The following is an 18550-nucleotide window of genomic DNA, read 5'->3' as shown; positions in this document are numbered from 1 at the left end:
TGCATTAGCATATTCTACATCCTTGGTAGACCCACTACCTAAATCTAACAAGTATTTACTTACTATTAATAAGCAGCAAAATATGATTTTATTCAGGAAAAAGTTATAGTTAATAATTTGTTAACAGCGAGAACTGGACCTTAAAATAAAGTGTGACCCATGTTTTTTTTTGTTTGTTTTTTGTGCAATATTCATGCTTATTTGTATAACTACAGTTTTACTAGAAATACCATTGTTAAACTATGGTTTGTGTAGTAAAACCATGGTCATTTTGTGGTTACCATGGTTTAACTATAGTAACCATTCTCTTTTTGGTTTTATTTGTTGAAAAACCATGGTTAATTTTAGTAAGAGGTAACAAGTGGTGAATGCTATGTTATGCTATTAGGCCAGTTGTTATCTTGCTAAAAACCCAAAGAAAATAAAAACTCAAAGTAAAATCTTTAGACTGACCATTTTTAATTACTTTTATTTTAATAAATTTTAATTAATTTTGTTAAATGTAATTAATTAATTTTGTAATTAATTTAATTAATTTTGTAATTAATTTAATTAATTTTGTTCAAAAATGTTAAGCTATCAGGCTAGTTAGCTTTCAAACAGCAATTTAATAATAAAAAAAAGCAAGCAAAATGGTTAATTAACAAGATTACAAGCTAATAGTGAATGCTATGCTAAGCTATAAGGGCCAATCTCAATCTTGCTAAAACGCAAATAAACTATAAACTAAAGCAAAACGTTTAGATGTTCAGTCCATTTGTAATATAATGAAACTTTGCAAATGCTAAGGTGTATCCTTATGCTAACTGTTAAAACACAAAGAAATCAAAATGTTTAGATTGATATTGATAGATTTGGTTACAGCAACAAATATTCATAAAATGATATTTGTAGTCGGCCACTGAATAAAATTCCTGAAAGAAATTCAGTCTGCCCAAGTTCTTGTCATAATGTGCATACATTAAATTCTATGGAGTGGGAACTATGATCATATTGTACAGACACAAGTAAAGATTTCACAAGCCAGTGTTTTCATGAGGACATTGGTCTGCTGATCCAATCCCCTCACAATGGTAATTATGCATGCCAGAAGACAACAGAGTACTTATATTTGGTATGGATCATTAATTTAAACAAGTTCAAATGGCGGTGCCATGAAACCCATTAGTGCTTCCACATTGCTTTGAGACCAGTGACCCTAATCAAAGAGGCTTTCAAGAACTGCACAGCAACAATGATATACTAAACAAACAACCCTAACTAACGACCATTGAAGAGCTCCAGGTATGATGCTTCTCTTCAAATATTAGTCTCTAGTCAGTTTTGTGTTTTGCATTGTTTCAGATCCCTTTCCATGTGCTGCAGCTTCTCAAGCTAGAAAGACAACCCACGCCAGCTAGTGTCTCTGCTTGTCTTCTTCTATCGCTGATTTTGGCCTAGTTGCTATTTGGAGCACTTGGCTTTTCTCAGATGTGACAAGCCTTGTTTTTGGTATGGGAAGAAAGTGTTGACACAGTCTCGCACAACCACACAAGGCATTATCCTGGACCGACTCCAGATCACTCTCCAATATCTGTCCTGTCCTCTCCACTTTGTAACCACAAACAAACTGCACACACGGCTGTCTCCAAGAGACATTCTACGCTCTCCAGTCTTTCTTCCAGTTCTGCCAGGAAGAACATGGTATCAGCTTGGCACATTACTTTCATCATTCACAGACAGGTTCAGTACTGAATCTAATCTGACAGGATGACGTCTGTAGGATGTACTGCATTCATTGCATAAAGCTTTGGCAAACCTGGTCTCAACGCAATATGTGTGCTCGTATTCACAAATCTAGAGGTCAAAAATAATCTTCAGGTCAAAAGGGTTTTGAAACAGTACTTTGTCAAGGGAATCCCTCCAAAATTTCAAAATGAGAAGATGGATTACCTGTGTCTCTGTTTCAGAGTTCTGATAATTTGATCTGCATTGTCCTAGAAAGTCATTCCCTTCTGCTTAATGTAATGCTTCTCTTATCTTGACTGACAGATCTTTCACATGACCTATGACCTGGCCAGTGCGGTGATGCGCATCATCAATCTGATTGGCATGATGCTGCTTCTGTGCCACTGGGATGGCTGTCTGCAGTTCTTGGTGCCCATGTTGCAGGACTTCCCTTCAGACTGTTGGGTGTCTCTTAACAAGATGGTGGTAAGTCTTGCCTTCTTAATTGCCTTGGTCCCAAAAACTCTCCCGATTAGCAAGTTCAAGTTTTGTAGCTCAAAATTTAGGAACCATTATCTAAAGTTACTCACAAAAATAGGAATGAGCCATTTGCTGAGTCCAGGAACTGAATCTTGGACTCAGCAAATGGCTCTGTAGAAGGTCACTCCGAGTCCTCCAATTATGCCTGAACAATTCCACACAATAAGCAAATCACAAAGCCAAAGCTTCCACTGATGTCATCAGTGTTTGACAGTGTTAATCACATGGGCACATTGGGGAGCCAACTCCATCACCTGCTCTTCTCACTTCCCCAAGTCAGCCCGGCACTTTGGGTCACCCCTCCCTTATTTCTCACCATCATCCATCTGTTCTAGAAGTTCTCCCTGCGGTTTAGTCTGCTCTGAATATAAGACACTGTTTGGACATTTGCTTCACTAATGTATACAGTAAGTGATCAGGAACTCTTGCTCGGTTAAGTGTGTGCAGCGCCAGACAACTTAACAGAGTATGATATATGCTTGTGTTATATGGGATTCATATGTGGGCTGAACGCCACTCTTGACAACCAAAGGGCTGGCTTGTTTTAAACCTTGGTATAAACCACTGGCAACAGTTTTTGAACTGTTGTCAACAAACTAAATTTACCAATGAAAAAGTTAACAAATTTGTGAGGCAGATTCCCTGCCTGTTCATCCTTTATATATTAATATACACTCTTTATATGCTGTCACTTGTAAGAGATCATGTGACATGGGGACAGGCTTCTCATTGGCTCTTGTTACAACAGTAGTTTTTGAGTGGAGTCATTCTAGTCGCTGCCAATGCTTAGCAATCAAGGTCAGCAGCTTTTCGAAAGGCAGATTGCTTGAAATGAAAGACGCAGCGTTAAACGATCTGTCTCATTATTTCGAGTTTCCTCTTGGTCTCTCAAACAGGCCTGTCTTTGTGTGGTAATGAAACCTGTGAGTCACACTCGCTGAGGTGTTGTTAAGCTACGGCGGAGGTGCTATAATACACTTGGCAATTTACAAACCTTCTTTCATTTGTTAGAACACAATAAAACTTAAATAGGCATTATCATTCAGGAGACTAACAATGTTCCAGTCCAAAACAAACTCACACGTACTTGTCTCCTTCCTTGTTTGCAGATAGGGTAAGACCCTAAAAAAATCTTAAGTCTTAAATAGTGGTCGAAAAAAACATCAGAGATCATTAATATCCTCTGAGATTCATCAATATCATGCTCATATTAAATCAAAATTCCATTTTGACTTAACATAAATGAGTTACAGATGGTTCAGCCGCATTTTACCTGCCGCTGTGTTTCCCTCCTCTGATAGATCAATGCACTGAAATACACCCTTTGATCCTTTTGATCCATCTGTGGCCTGTGATCCATGACCTAGCATCATCAAATCCATCCGTGCACAGTTAGAATCCCAAATAAAGCACATGTGATTCACAGGTACTTTTCAAGAGTCTTGCTTATGAGCTCTGCAAGTTTGAGAAGCCATTTAAAGTTCAGTTAAGCATCCCCCAGACATGCATAGAGGTGGACTTAACATGGCCTGTCTTCATCTACACATATAAAGTGAAGGACTCTTACCAAAGTCCTTGTAGTGCAGGTCGATTTTATTTGTGACCATCTTGGTAATGTCCTGCAAAGCTATTTACTGTGGAGGCAACTTACAACTGACATATTTAGCACTATGATTTCTCCCATTCATTTTTTTACAAGTGGTTTGTTTCTTCCACCATATACAAATCTTTACTCTTACACATAGAAATACTAGATAAGCAATGCCAAAGGAAACCTTTTGCATTGCAGTTAATTATTGCCAATTAGTGTTTAAGATAATTACAATTCAGTCATGTTTCCCTCGGCTGATTGAAGACATGACACAATCCTATGCTCATACATCTCAAAAAATAATAAATAAAGCTCCACAGTAATGAGAGACTAATGTACTAGTCAAGCTCGGCTAAATCAACTTAGCAGCTAAGTCTCGTCAGTGGGGGTAACACTAGGTTAAATGTGCACTACGGGCCCTAGTTTGGCAAATATAACCAAAACACAGTTGCTCAACCAGATATACTCTAATGTGTGCTAATCTTTCATTTACAGTAGCTCATTCGAAATCATGCTAGCAGTGGTACAATGCATGTCTGCTAAAACTGATTATGCAGCATTAAACATTTTCTCTTAGGAAATAATTTGTGAATGTCTGTTTATCCACATAATGTTTTGAGGCTATGCAATATCTTTCATTGCATTAATTTGCATACTCCTCTCTGAGAAGTATGGCACCGCTAAGTGATTCTTTGTGTTTGCAGCTTGGTGGTGTTCATGTAGAAATAAAAAAAGACAGAGAAATCAGTCTCACAGTGGAAGCTGTGACTCTGATCCATTTAAGAATGAATATCAACAAAAGAACTGTTAATTACATTTGTTTCTTTTCCATGCATTTGTCAGGAGGGTTCAAATATATAATGTAGAATTTAAGCAGTTTGTGTTCATTCAATGTTTAATTGTTTGTCTCTGTGCTTACTAAGACGTTCCAGATAACCCAGAAGAAAATTGTTGCTCAGGGTATGCCTGGAAGTCTTGTAAGGCAGATATGTAAAGAAGATGGAAAGCAGACATGAACTAAGCAAACAAATCTCCCTGACACACTGCCCACACTGCATGGTTTCTACACTGCCAAGCCTTGTGTTTACTCAAATAAAGGGTTAGATTCCAGAAGATGTCGTCTCTGTCTTGTTTGCATCTACACTTGACAGGATTGTTGGGGTTCCAGCAACACATTTTTTTTTTTTTGCCTCGGGACTGTGTAGTTGAGTCTGGGAACACATTTATATTTCTTATTTCTCCATGACACTTGGACTCCGTGTGCACTGTAGCCTGTCTTTGCACCCAACCTGTCAGTTGGTGATAGCAGCCAGGTGTGTCCTGGCCTCAACAGAGGCTTCCTCCATCCCAACCCTAGTAAGCCACTTCTCGACTTATCTCCACAAAGTAATTCCACTGATTACCCATCAGCCTCGTTTTCCATTTCCACCTCCAACTCTTCCCCCTGCTTTGTCATTCATAGTCAACCGTGGTCTCCTTGACTTTGATTTGGGATTTTTCATAGCCTAGTCTAAACCCTGCTCGAAGTGAATGCAAATCAGGTTATCCACAATTCACAGGGACCAATCAGGTCAATCCTGAAAAATCATTCACTTATGAAGAAAGACGAGCCACCTTATCGTAGCAGCTGAGGTCTTATGCAGATACTTGCAAGGGGAGCAAAGACATTATAACAAGAGCCCGACTGAACAATCAACATCACGGTCCCATTAAATTACAGACAGATTGATGGAATAATGAATCTATCACAGGTCCATGGTGCACGTAGCTATCCAAAGTACTTGGCAAGATGCCCTTGATAGGGGTTTGTAGAGGTGTGCCCCTCCTGAGCCAAGATTTTGACTTTTTGATATATCTAGTGCAGATGAAGTAATCAAAGTCTCTCTTTCTTTTTCTGTTTATCAATTTCTCACATCCCAATTTGCAGAACGACTCCTGGAGCGAGCTGTACTCCTTTGCCTTGTTCAAGGCCATGAGCCATATGCTGTGTATTGGGTACGGACGCCAGGCCCCTGAGAGTATGTCTGATATCTGGTTGACCATGCTGAGTATGATCGTGGGAGCCACCTGCTACGCCATGTTCATTGGCCACGCTACCGCCCTCATACAGTCGCTGGACTCTTCCCGGCGCCAGTACCAGGAGAAGGTGGGTACTAAGGCCCAAACACACAACACACACACACACTGAAACACCTGCAGATGACCTTCTTATGTGTCACCGTTTGTTTGATCTTGCCAGATCAAAGTCGGTACCTATCGTCTGTTTGAGAGGATGAAACTGCTCAGGCCATCAATCCCTACGGCTGAGGATTCTGGGTATTCTCCGCAATCTGGTCTCCCTCTCATCTAATCAGTTGTCAGTCCCTCCCACTGGTGTAATTTGGTCTTCTTTGATTCCTAATCACGGCATCTGGTGCTTGTTTACACCTGCAGTTCTAGCCTGCGACCCGTGTCTTGTCGTCACAAACAATTTTGTCACAAACTTCTTAATATGCACTGTTTCCATTGAGCAGATCCTTTCTGCAACCTCCTTTTTCTCCAGAAAGAGATAATCATTTTGTTATTGCCATGTGCTTTAAAAGAAAAGAATGTTTTGGGATACTCTATTTCAAAGAAATTGGATACCCACCTTAGTAAAAAGACATTCATATTCTTATATATGACAGTGACATAGACAAGTCAGATAAAAGGGTCAGAAGTTTCTACAGAAAATGGGGCACAGCAGTTAGTTGGACAGAACTGAATTAAACATATCTTAAAGTTGATCAGCAATCAAAATCAGTTTTTTTTAAATAGAGCAGAGGTCTTTCACCATGCCCCCGAAGACCCACTGTCCTGCAAAATTCATTTCCAACCTGCTTCAATACACCTGCCTGTAATTTTTAAGCAATCCTAAAGAACTGGATCAGGTGTGTTCGATTAGAGTTGAAGTGGGTCTCCTGGAGGAGGGTGAAGACTTCTGAAACAGATCTGTCCTACCAGTCTTTCTGGCACAACTCATGTCTTCCTTTGTTTGCTAAAAGTTCGCTCAGGTCATTGGTTAAGCTGAAAATTTTACAAAATATGGAAAGTCCACCTACAAATGCTTTACTTGTAGTTATTTCTGCACATCAAATAGTATGTGAACAAGTGTTTCACTACATATATAGAGCACATCTAAAAGTACTAAAATGTATTTAAAGCTAATCCTGCTAGTCTTTATTAAGAGCATAATTCTACTCTAAACATACATATATTATGACAACATTTGAAGGAATGATGTAATGTGGAGAATCCCAAAGGGACTTTCGGTGGAGCTCATCAAATCTCGCCTCAGGCGGCAGACTTTCCTCTTCATTAATCACTAGCAACAGAGCTGCTTTCCATCAGATAACAGAGCAACTACGGCAGCAGGGGAGTAGAACGTTCTAAAGATATCAACAAAAGCCATTCTTTGCATAGGAAGCTGGTTTTGCCCTCATGATTTAAAATAAACATGTAATGATGTTCCTTTGTGCCAAACTCCACATTAAAAGTTGATGATTTTTGAGCACTGTTTAGATCAAGGGTATCTCACCAGTGGAAAGGAAGAAGTGGATTGCTGTTATGGTCACGAGTTTTTGCATGTCTAGAATAGCAGGTATGCATTTACGCAGAAAAGCCATTGCAAAAAGCATAGGAAAGAAAGTTTAGCAGAAGTTTGGCTATCAAAATCTTTGAGTGTAGTTGGGAATCCCTTCTTTACAGACAAAAACATTTCCTTTTGCAACCTGATGAACAAACAGCACAATGTCACTGTGTAGATCCCCCATCGTCCCATCACATGTCCATCTCCCCTACTATGTGGAAACCAATGGATTGCCAGACAACGGCAGATGAACAGGACATTAGCCATTATGTAACAAGCATTACATTGCTACACATTGACTTTCAAACACCTGTTTAGGTCCGGCCTCTAGAACAACACAAGTCTCAGATCATTTTCTGTCAACTCTCGACATTGCTCCACCCCAGGGAATTGTGGTTGTATGTACAGGCCTGCTGAGATGTACAGATCGAGCTGTATCAATCGACCATTACACACTGTGGTCTCTGCTTAGATCAGAATGTACGAAACTTTATCACAGCATAAACTGTACACAAGAAAACATATCGACTGTTGGTAGCGTCATGTATGGAAACCGTTTGAATAATATATTACAGTTCTTTGTCTTTTTGCCAACAATACACAGAAGAATTACCACCTTACCATTGTAAGTGGTTCTGATCTATGTGTAAGGCTGTGGACTACAGGGTTATAGGGGTCTCGCATCACGTTGGTTATTAACCATAATCCAACCATAATCCTAGTTGCCATTGGATATTTATGGTACAAGAGTATCTACTGATGAACTCAATGGCCATATGGAATGAAAGCTTGATATATGGTACATAGGACTTAGGCTTTCATCCCCCCTCCTTGGTGACTACAATGACTTTGATGCTTTGGCAGGTGGTCATGGGAAATATATCATCCCTTTATGTCACTGACAGAAGATAAACTGGCTGTCCTGTTGAAAAAAAAAAACTGTGGATTGCTTGAAAATGTGGAAAATAGGATCTCATGCAGTTAGCACGTGTGCTAACATTGAGTTCATAATTAATAGCTTGTTTTCCTTGTGGTTACTGGAGCTGTGCGATTTGTAAAATAGCTTGGGTTAGAAGGAATTCTGTACATTGTACATTGCAAGTAAACAACATTGAGTGAGCTATGAAAGTACAATTTGTTTTTCAGTTCAACTGTCCCTGAAAGGATTTTGATACCAGTATATTTCAATTCATTCATATTGGAAGGACAAAGTTGATTATGTCTACTATATTATGCAACATTGCATCACTTCTTTGATTACGTCTGTTAGGAAGCTTACACAGGTTAATCTGATCATCTACCTGTCCAGAGGTTTAGTGTAGGTCACCAGATGTGTATCTTATCTTGACGCTAAGCTAATGCTAACTCTGTTTTGTTACAGCCCCATAACTTTCTACTTTTCTGCCTACCTTATATTCTTGCTTCTTTCATTCTATCCGGACTGATAGACCAGGGAAGCTTAGTCAAAGAAAGTTCAAGAGAGAAGAAAAAAAGCTGAGTATTTGAGTATAAACAGTTTCCTGAGCTATAGACTCAGTTTGAGACCTGGTGCAATTAGAACTTTTTCTGAAGTGTTTTCAGTGCTAATACACAGACCTTGGCAGTATAGACTCAAACAGTGATGGCGACAAGGTCCAAGTAATTGTCTTCACGTTTCAGCTTAACACCCTGTCTTACTTCAAGGCTGATTGAATGAATCAAACGGCGAAGAAAATAGACTTTCTTGATCGAAAGGGACAAAGCGTAAATTACAGAGTTTGCTGAGCTTGACGAGACAAGCAGGCACTGTTATTTGGAGGTGGCTAAATGTTGGTGTGCATGTAAACGCAGGGGTTTGTGATACTTTTTCATGATATTGAGTGTTTAATCATGGTTTTTGTCAATGTTAGACAGTCTGGGCGAAATTACTAAGGATTTGCACCACTATTGCATTTTAAAACTTCAGTATTTAAATGAATTCATGTTTTCAGTGACAGCATACTTCCTTTGTATTTAAATTAGGCTCATTACAGAGGTGTCTTATTCCCAGTTTTTCTTGTCTGTTACAGTTAGCATTGTACTATTAATACATGCAGAAAGAAATACATAGTTGTTTCTTTGGGTTGTGTGTGATTGTATCAACCCCTTATCCAATCATAATTAATTAAGATTGAATTAGATTAGGATTTGGGCTGGATTACCGAAACAAAAGGTTTTCATGAAATGGGTTTATGAGAGGGATTTCCACTCTGAGCTAATTGAAGTCAGTCACCGAACTTCCCATGATTCCCCACCCACTGCCAAAGGGACGATGAGTAACAGTGTGCATGCTAACACACACATGCCACGTCTGCTGTATATAACGCCTGTCTGTATCTGACAGGAATTGTAAGCTTTATTATGAGGCATGTTCTCGAGGATAAGCGATGTCATTTGTCTCATTTCACGACTATCAATGTTATCTACAGAATATATTCATTATTATCTTATCAGATCATTCAAGAATGAAAAAACTTAGTTTTTTTTGTGGAACTTTTTGTCAGATCTGTTGAAGAATATGCCGCAAATGTCATGAAAACTGTGTGGAGGTCTACTGGTGGATGTCTTTTCTTTTTCTCAACCACTTTTCACTAATCTGACAAAGGTACAGCCACTTGAGGTCTTTCAGCTAAACTGAGTTTATCGCCAACATTTTGGGATGACTCTAGATTGCCTGGGTTCTCTGATTAAAAACAAAATGGAGAAGATAACTGTTCTTTACATATTGGGAAGAAAATGTTTATTTGTTAAGGCACCGCTATGGTTTTTTGCATTCACGCAGGAAGTTCAACACCTTTTTTTATAGTATAGTTCACTCACAAATGCATATTGTAGTCATTTACTCACCCTAGTGTCATTCCAAATCTGTATGGCTTACTTTCTTCCATCTATTGAAAGTCAGTGGGGTCCAAATATAATTGAAAGTGTTTTAAAACTCCCAAGCCATAAATATGACCAAGCGTTACTGTGATTCTTTCTTTCGCAAACACCAGTAATTAGCAAAAATACTTACAGAATCCCTCCATACGATGGCCTGTAAAACAGACAGCACCTGTCACTAACAAGTGCAACAGACTGCACCCTGTTAGTAGCCTGAGGATCGACCCAAGGCTTGTCAAGCAGAGCATATGTCACCGCGCACATACAGACAGTCATTATCCACATGCTTTTTCCTACCAACACCATCCATCCAGCTGGGAGGTCACCAAGGTGCATCACCCTTCCTCCACGTCCTTATCCTGGTGTGCACTTGACCTGCTATAGTTGGGTTATGTTGGAATATGAGGTCTGAGAGGTCACAGGAGACGTCTCACCTTTAACATTGCTTTTGAAATAAGGTTCAAATTTAACACACCCCATACTGTAAATAGCATCATTTCTTGGTAATAAGTGTTTGATGGTATGTGATCTTGACTGCTTCAGTGACAAGACGTCAAAATAACCATTGCGTATCTTTATATCTAATAGATAGACGAGTTGTGACAGAAAATGTAATAAAACAACCCTCTTCCTTTTTGCAGGACACAAAAGTAATGTTTTTTCTTAAGTTAGTTCAAGATATATTTTCATCTACATTACGTATAAATTTTGGAAGACAAACAAATCATGAAAATCATCTAATCATATGGAGCGTGTGTTAAAAATATTCTAGAGACCGTCTCTCATTAGTTCTAGAGTATAAATGTTGTTAATGAAAAACTAATGGCTGTTCTGCAGTAGGTCTTTGTTTTAAGAATCAATGATATGCTTATGAATCATCCATAAATATATCATTTGTTTCATGTAATCTAATTTCTACACACCATACATGGCCAAAACCATTTAATGCAATAAATGTACTCTATATTCCTGTAACATAAACCAGAAAGCCTTCACAACAGTGACAGACATTGATGCAGAAAAGGTTAACTACTGTGCTATGAATAGAGCTTATCATCCGTTTCATCATACTCTTCCTGCTTTGAGAACATCATATTATCATTTACTCTTTAATCTGTATGTAGTGATCCCTTTCAAAATATCACGTCTCCACAAAAGAGGCCACGTAGGATTCAAATGGGCAACCCACATGTTGGTGGTTGAAAATTTGGGTCAAAATTGTGTCCTGAAATGTCAGCTTAACATCATTTTCCTGTGTCCTTTTTTTGTTCTCAGTATAAGCAAGTTGAGCAGTACATGTCTTTCCACAAACTTCCGGCTGACTTCCGGCAGAAGATCCATGATTACTATGAGCATAGATACCAGGGCAAGATGTTCGATGAGGAAAGCATTTTGGAAGAACTGAACGAGCCGTTACGAGAGGTACCATTAAGCAGCAGAAAACGATACACAACTGATAACCTGCCTTCAAAACTGACAGTAAACTGACTTCTGCATTTCCAGGAAATTGTCAACTTTAACTGCCGGAAGCTGGTGGCGTCCATGCCGCTCTTCGCCAACGCAGATCCCAACTTTGTGACAGCAATGTTAACTAAACTCCGCTTTGAGGTCTTCCAACCAAGAGATTACATCGTTCGTGAAGGAACCATCGGCAAGAAGATGTACTTCATTCAGCATGGTGTAGTCAGTGTACTGACCAAGGGGAATATTGGCATGAAGCTCTCTGATGGCTCCTACTTTGGGGGTAAGAAACATAGAAAGAACATCCTATTAATAAAGAAACATATCAGTTTGAACATATCACAATATCACTACATACAGCCGAGTGGATGAGCTGTGCAAAGTTAAACTGTTGTGTTTTGACATCCTGTTAGCGCATATATCAAAATAAAGGTCACCACAAAAAAAAAAAGAAAAAAAAAAGAAGAAAAAACACTAAAGTACCACCGAAGAACATTAAATTAAAAAAATGAATGAAAATTCAGATTTTAAGGAACAAAAAGCCCTTTAGGAATTTGAGTTGACCTAGTTATACCTGTCCTGGATAATAAACAATAAAAATCATAGGAATTAACTAAACTCCTCATTATATTCAAATTACCATAACAAACTTAATCATACTCCAATAACATTGTAATTTACTTGCAGCCATATGTTTTTCCAAGGTAAATTTTTTGTAAGGTTACATTTCCCAACTGTTGTGACATTTTGGTAATGCATATTAAAATGCAACTTCAAAGTAAAAGACCCAATAGCATGAAATTAGCATGGCCATTTGATTCGGTTAATCGGACAAAATTATGGTATAATTCGGTTAAAGACAAAATTATGTATATAAAAAAAACAAAACAAACATACAATTTGATTGTAGGACAACTGTAATAATAAAATATAAAAGTATGAGTTTTACTATTATACTTGATTATCATAATATTACATTTTAACATTTCCTAATCAAAGAAAATTCTAAAATCACTTCAATTAAATCACTCGTTATCATAACAAACGCATCATATTGCAATAAAGGTATGTTTTAAACTGTTGTTAGAATATATTTGAATGCAATTTCAAAGTAAAGGTCCCATAACTAAATGATGCTTTAAAAGTCCCAATTAGAATTTCTAATTGTTCACATTCCTTTACTATTTTTGATAAAGATAAAAAGCCTTCACTGATTTGTGTTCAAACTAAAGGCGTAAAAAAGAAGAAGAAGAAAAAAAATTTTAAATGCTTTAAAATCATATCATTGCTCCATCTAAAACCCTAACAGCTCACTTGCACTGGAATACAGTGATAAATACCACTGACATTTGAACATGACTCCTTAGTTTCTCCCTCGAGCAAGCTTTGTCCCATTTAAGATGCTGCCCCCTTCGAGGGGCTTGCGTTGGTGATCCAGAAAAGAGTCAGTGCTTTTTCCAGAGTCTTTAGGGCATGGTCTGGGAACGGCAAGGAGCAGAGTTCATCGAGGCTGCGAATATACCAGGAGCCAGAGGCACTGAAGGAGGGCCACAGATAAAGAACAAATGTGGCCAATTAATAACACCTAATTAGTGGAGCAGAACAGCAATGGCAGAGCAATTTATAATGACGAATACAGAGATTCCCTCGCCAAAAACAATTACACTGTACCTTTTACAATGCATGAATGAGAGGGGCTTATTCATGATCCCAGACTGATTTGGTGTTCTATACTGATCACAGCGTCTCTGCTTTTTAACATGCTACAGTAAATAAAAAAGCCCACACTCTGTTCCTAGTATTCAAATGCAATGCTTTTTTTACATGTTAAGAGCTTAAAGGGATAGGTCATCCACATATATTAAGATAACATATATTTTGAAGCATGCTTTTGTCCATGCAATTGAATTCATTTTCAGACGACAGCATTTTTTTTGTATATTATTACAATTTGCATCAAATTACACCCGTCAACCATTGTAAAAACACATATAGAAACAAAGTCTCTTATGACTTTATGTTACCATGAAAATAGCATGGCCATTTGATTCGGTTAATAGCATAAGCCATTGTACATGCTACATACCGGAATCAATTTCAGTTACCACACGACTTTTAAAACCGCATTTGGCTACGTTTGTAAGAGTGGAACATGGATACATTAAGCACATGGTTCTTAACAGCATATGGAAATGAGAAATCATCATTAATCTCCTTGGCGGAGCTTTATATATCATACACTGAACAGAGCATGTAGGTATATGTAGTCAGCGTCTAAAGTTATATGTGAATATCCTCAGTAGCAAGCACTTTCAGTTCATTGTTTTACCCGTTTTATTTAGCGGCATGAAATACAGGGAGGTTTGTGATATTAAATGTTGTTAATGTAATCATTGTAAACTGGAGCTAAATTTGATCTCCACACTTGTGGTAAGGGAGGCACTTCATCACAGATCCGACAGCTCAGTTTTGCACGTTGGGATATGTCAACCGAAACTGGGCATGTTGTGAAAATGTGATTTTTGGCAGACTGCTGTTTTTCGCAGGGTTATTATTAGAGGTAAAATCTGACTTTTTTGAAAGTGCATAGGTTCCAGTTCAGTTGTATCGTTCAATCAATTAAGCTTTCAAACCAGTGCCCTTGTTAGTACACAATTCATGTATTAATCAGTTTTTGAGCCCTAGAATTTGAAAGAATTTCACATGCAGTATTTAACAAGAAGCTGTGTGTGCTTTCCAAAAACAAAGGAAAAAAAAAAACTTCAAAGACGCAATGAGCTGCACCAACAGCTGGAGCACTAGAGGAAAATGCAAAACAGACAAAATTACTTATTTAAATTCTACACATTTTAATGAAATACAATACCCAGTGCAAAAAAGAACACAAAACATATTAATTTAATCTTAAAAAAATAAACACGTAGATTGAATACATAAAAAAAGCCCATCAATAGTTTATTAACAGTAAAATTATCTTGTTCATCTATTTTACAAAACATTTTCAAATAATTGTAAAAGCAATAGAATACATAAATTTGCCTACAAAAGAAATTTGACTTTTGTGGTATGATAAAAGCCCACTTTGATTTACCAGTACATGAATATTAATAAATGTCCATCACAGTGTTCGGAAAACCCTGCAGCGAACAATGTGGAAAATTCACCTTTCAAAGTGCTGCTGTTCTACACTGTAGTGTGGTGTGTTGTAATGGAGTCATGCTGACTGAATCACAGAAGAATCAAATGCTTTTCAATCCCTGCTGCCATGCAAATCTAGGACGCCTCTCTTTATAAAACTTTATTCTGTTTAAAAGTTGACAGTTCTGGAAAACAGCCAAATAGGACTACAAATTCAGCATTATTAACTACACAACTGTTTAAGGAACAGAATATTAAGTCTTTATCTCAAAGGTCCTTATTAAGATTCACACGTTACCCAGAATTAAAGCTTTATTGATTTTTTTATGACAGGGCAACATCCACTTGAATCCTCAGTGGAGTTTTATCCACTCTATAGGGATGAGGGCCACAGCTACTTCAATGAGAGTGAGCTGTGCCAACATTCACTTTGAAGTGTGGCCACATTTTCAACTGGGCAGGTCCCAAATGCTGAGCATCCTTTCGACTGTGTGTGTGTAGATAGAGCCTTTTCAGTCAGTGACAGGATCTGTCCTCTTCATAATGCTGAGTTTGACATAGTCAGGAGACAAAGCAAACTGACAGGTCCTCTACGGTTACATTTTCAGGTTTCAGCTCCACGGGTGGTAAAATTTAAAAACGTTCTTTTAAAAAGAAAGAGAAAAGCCAGAAAACGTAATTATGATGACTATTCTGTTGATTTGTGGGATACTGTTCACAAGAGAACATTAGTTCCAGTGATGTTTTGATTATCTGTTTCAACATTCCAAAAAGAACACATGGTTGAGCTTTTTGGATGGTTTTAAAGGTTTCTTTTGGCCTTTAACCACTGCTCAGACTAGGAGAGCAGCTGGCCAACCAGCCAAACCAGCTAAACAGTACCTTAGACCAATGTTTCTGAAGAAAAGCTGCTTAAACCAATGTTGTGTGATTGAACTTGGTCTGCTATCATGGCCAAGTTGGTGTTCAGCTGGTCTCCCAACCAACCAGTACCAGAAACCACTCAAATCAATAATAATAATAATCCGGTCTAGCCTGACTTGGCTGGGAAACCAGCTAAAATGAGAAAACAATCAATTTTTTTTTTTCACTGGTCTTAGTTGGTCACCCAGCTTGACAAGTACCGAAGGCCTATCTAAAACCAACCAAGACCAATAAACCATTAGGTTGGTTTAAGACGGTACAGCTTGTCGGTGCCAACAGCCATATGGACAGAGTGCTGACATACTGTTGCGCTACAGGTGTCCCGAGTTAAATCCCAACCTTTCCCGATCGAGCGCCGCTCTCTCTCTCTCTCTCTCTCTCTCTCTCTCTCACACTTCCCTTCCTGTCAGCTCTAAACTGTCCTATCATAATATTAAATCTTAATAAAAGAAGATACAGCACCACGTACAGCAAGTTTTCGGTGGTTTGCTGGTCTTAGCTCTACTCCCGGCTTGACAAGTACTAAAGACCCAAATAAAACCATATCGAGACATATTCGAGACCCACAACCATGATATGTCCCGTTCATTTTCAGAGATCTGCCTGTTGACCCGTGGAAGACGAACCGCCAGTGTGAGGGCGGACACCTACTGCCGACTATACTCGCTCTCTGTGGACAACTTCAATGAAGTACTGGAGGAGTATCCAATGATGAGGAGAGCATTTGAGACAGTAGCCATTGACCGCCTTGATCGGATAGGTAAGTCGCCTAGAGTAGCATTGTGCTTATAAGAACCATGGTTATACTATAGTACTCCCCCAGTGAATTTTGTGAAGGTGTGTTTACTTGTGTTAGAGGTATTACTGGTACACAGCCCAGAATCCATGTGTTTGGATATCCACTGGTCACATCTGTGGCACAGATTTGAGTCCCCTCCAAATTTTGTTTGTCTTCAACACGATTGTTGTGCCATCTTTGGCTTGTGTCCTGAGCACATAAACACATAATTTGCCAAGAGAGGCAGGCCACCTGCCCTTCTCACCCCTCTCAGCATCCTCTTTCCTTATCTCCCAAGGTCAGTGTGCTGCTGATGTCACTCCCTGTCAAATGACCCCCTCAGTTGTTTACATATCGGCCATAGAGCCACCCCACTCGCCGCTGTTGCCATGGCAGCCAGATTCCATAAATGATCAGTTCAGCTTACGGAGGAGTTCAGACCACAGATGCTTTGCAGAAGAGCATCCTCTCCCACAGTCTCACATTCAGTGACCTGCTGCAACCTCAGTGTTGGCTGTTGCTTTTAAGAACATCAGAAGTGTCTCAGTTGTTTATTTACTATGGAAATAGAGAGGTTCAGTCATGACGTCAATTTGTAGGCTTAGCATAAGGCTAATTAGCCATGGTTCCCTCAGGAATTTCCTATGGGTTTTTACATAAATATGTTCTGAAATAAGGTTACTTGAAGAGATTTTCCTTTTTTGTTCTTAAAACAGAATTGAAAAATCATTCATACTTGAATTGTGAAATTTGAAATCATAATTGTGCTTAAAAATATATAAGTTGCTTCATAATAGCAATACACCTCGTTAGCTCACAATGGTTTCAAAAGTCACCTTTAATGTATGGTGTTATGTTGTACAACAGAAAGTAAAAGCCTCTTCGTATAATGTCTAACTTTATTCATACATATAAATTCTGATTTATTCCCCACACGAAAATACTAATAATGCTAAAAATGCTCATTCTCCTGGGTTTTAGAATGGCAAACTGAACAGCTATATCCAACGTGACAAAATCTCAGATCTAAACATGATGGATGCCATAAATTTGTGCCACACTTTGCGTGATATGCAGCACGTAGCTGTGGAAGACAGCTTGGTGAAATTGCAAGCTCAAACCACGAGTGGTAGTTCTAAGCGTTATTTGTATGTGGTACTGGAGACGGAGGTGAGAGAAATTGAAGGCGATGTTGGGGCCCTGCCACTGCCAGCAGGAGCTGTGCAAAGGATGTCATTTTAACTGCAAATTGTCTTGCTAGCAGCAGGGTGCAGGTGATAGGCACGCGCCATTGTCGCGAGTTAGTGTTAGCGTTACCGTGACTCAGCATAACGACACCAGTGCCAGACATAGCTTCCCTCTCACTGGAAATCTCAGCAGGACTCTGGGGCTTGTTGTTCACAGAGAACTGGTTGACCCATCAGTCTGAAAAAGCAGTCATCAGAAAAAAAACTACAGGAGTCCACTGAGTAAAGTGCATACATCCGTCTGAACAAGTTCAGTCAACACAGCCAAACCAAAAGACAATACTAGAGGTGTGCAAATACTACATATTTTTAAAATAAACAGCATAATTATGCTAGTTTGGGGTTTACCTCACCCTGACTGGACATGTTTCTTAGAGTAGGGTGACCATACAGTATGAGCCATTTTCCCAGGGCGCGTCCTTGCCAGGACTTTTATATGGCTCATATGGTCACCCTTTCTTAGAGGCCATTTAAATAAGATGCGCTCTTCAAAAACAGCAAGAGGGAGTGCAGTGGATTGGAACATAAACATAAACAAAGCTAATTTATTTCACAAAAAGTAAATTAAGAATATGATTAATACTGAATAAACAGCTTATAAGGTACTGTAGGCTATTAAATAGCAGTCCCAAACTAGTTTTTGTTAATACAGTTAAGCT

The 18550-nt window shown here is 38.7% G+C and overlaps 1 protein-coding gene across 1 annotated transcript in view; it reads left to right on the top strand.

The window, feature by feature from the left end:
* LOC113040070 (potassium/sodium hyperpolarization-activated cyclic nucleotide-gated channel 2-like) overlaps positions 1-18550 on the top strand; it is a 29995-nt gene that overhangs the window by 8380 nt on the left and 3065 nt on the right. The window contains exons 3-7 of the mRNA XM_026198318.1: positions 2032-2193; positions 5766-5984; positions 11619-11765; positions 11847-12087; positions 16462-16626. Of these exons, the coding sequence (XP_026054103.1) occupies positions 2032-2193; positions 5766-5984; positions 11619-11765; positions 11847-12087; positions 16462-16626 (934 nt within the window). The remainder of the gene's footprint in view (positions 1-2031; positions 2194-5765; positions 5985-11618; positions 11766-11846; positions 12088-16461; positions 16627-18550) is intronic.

The sequence above is a fragment of the Carassius auratus genome, chromosome 22 (genome assembly GCF_003368295.1).
Source record: "Carassius auratus strain Wakin chromosome 22, ASM336829v1, whole genome shotgun sequence".
NCBI lineage: Eukaryota > Metazoa > Chordata > Actinopteri > Cypriniformes > Cyprinidae > Carassius > Carassius auratus.
The sequence above is the reverse complement of the archived record's forward strand: the minus strand, read 5'-3'. Positions and strand labels throughout refer to the sequence as shown.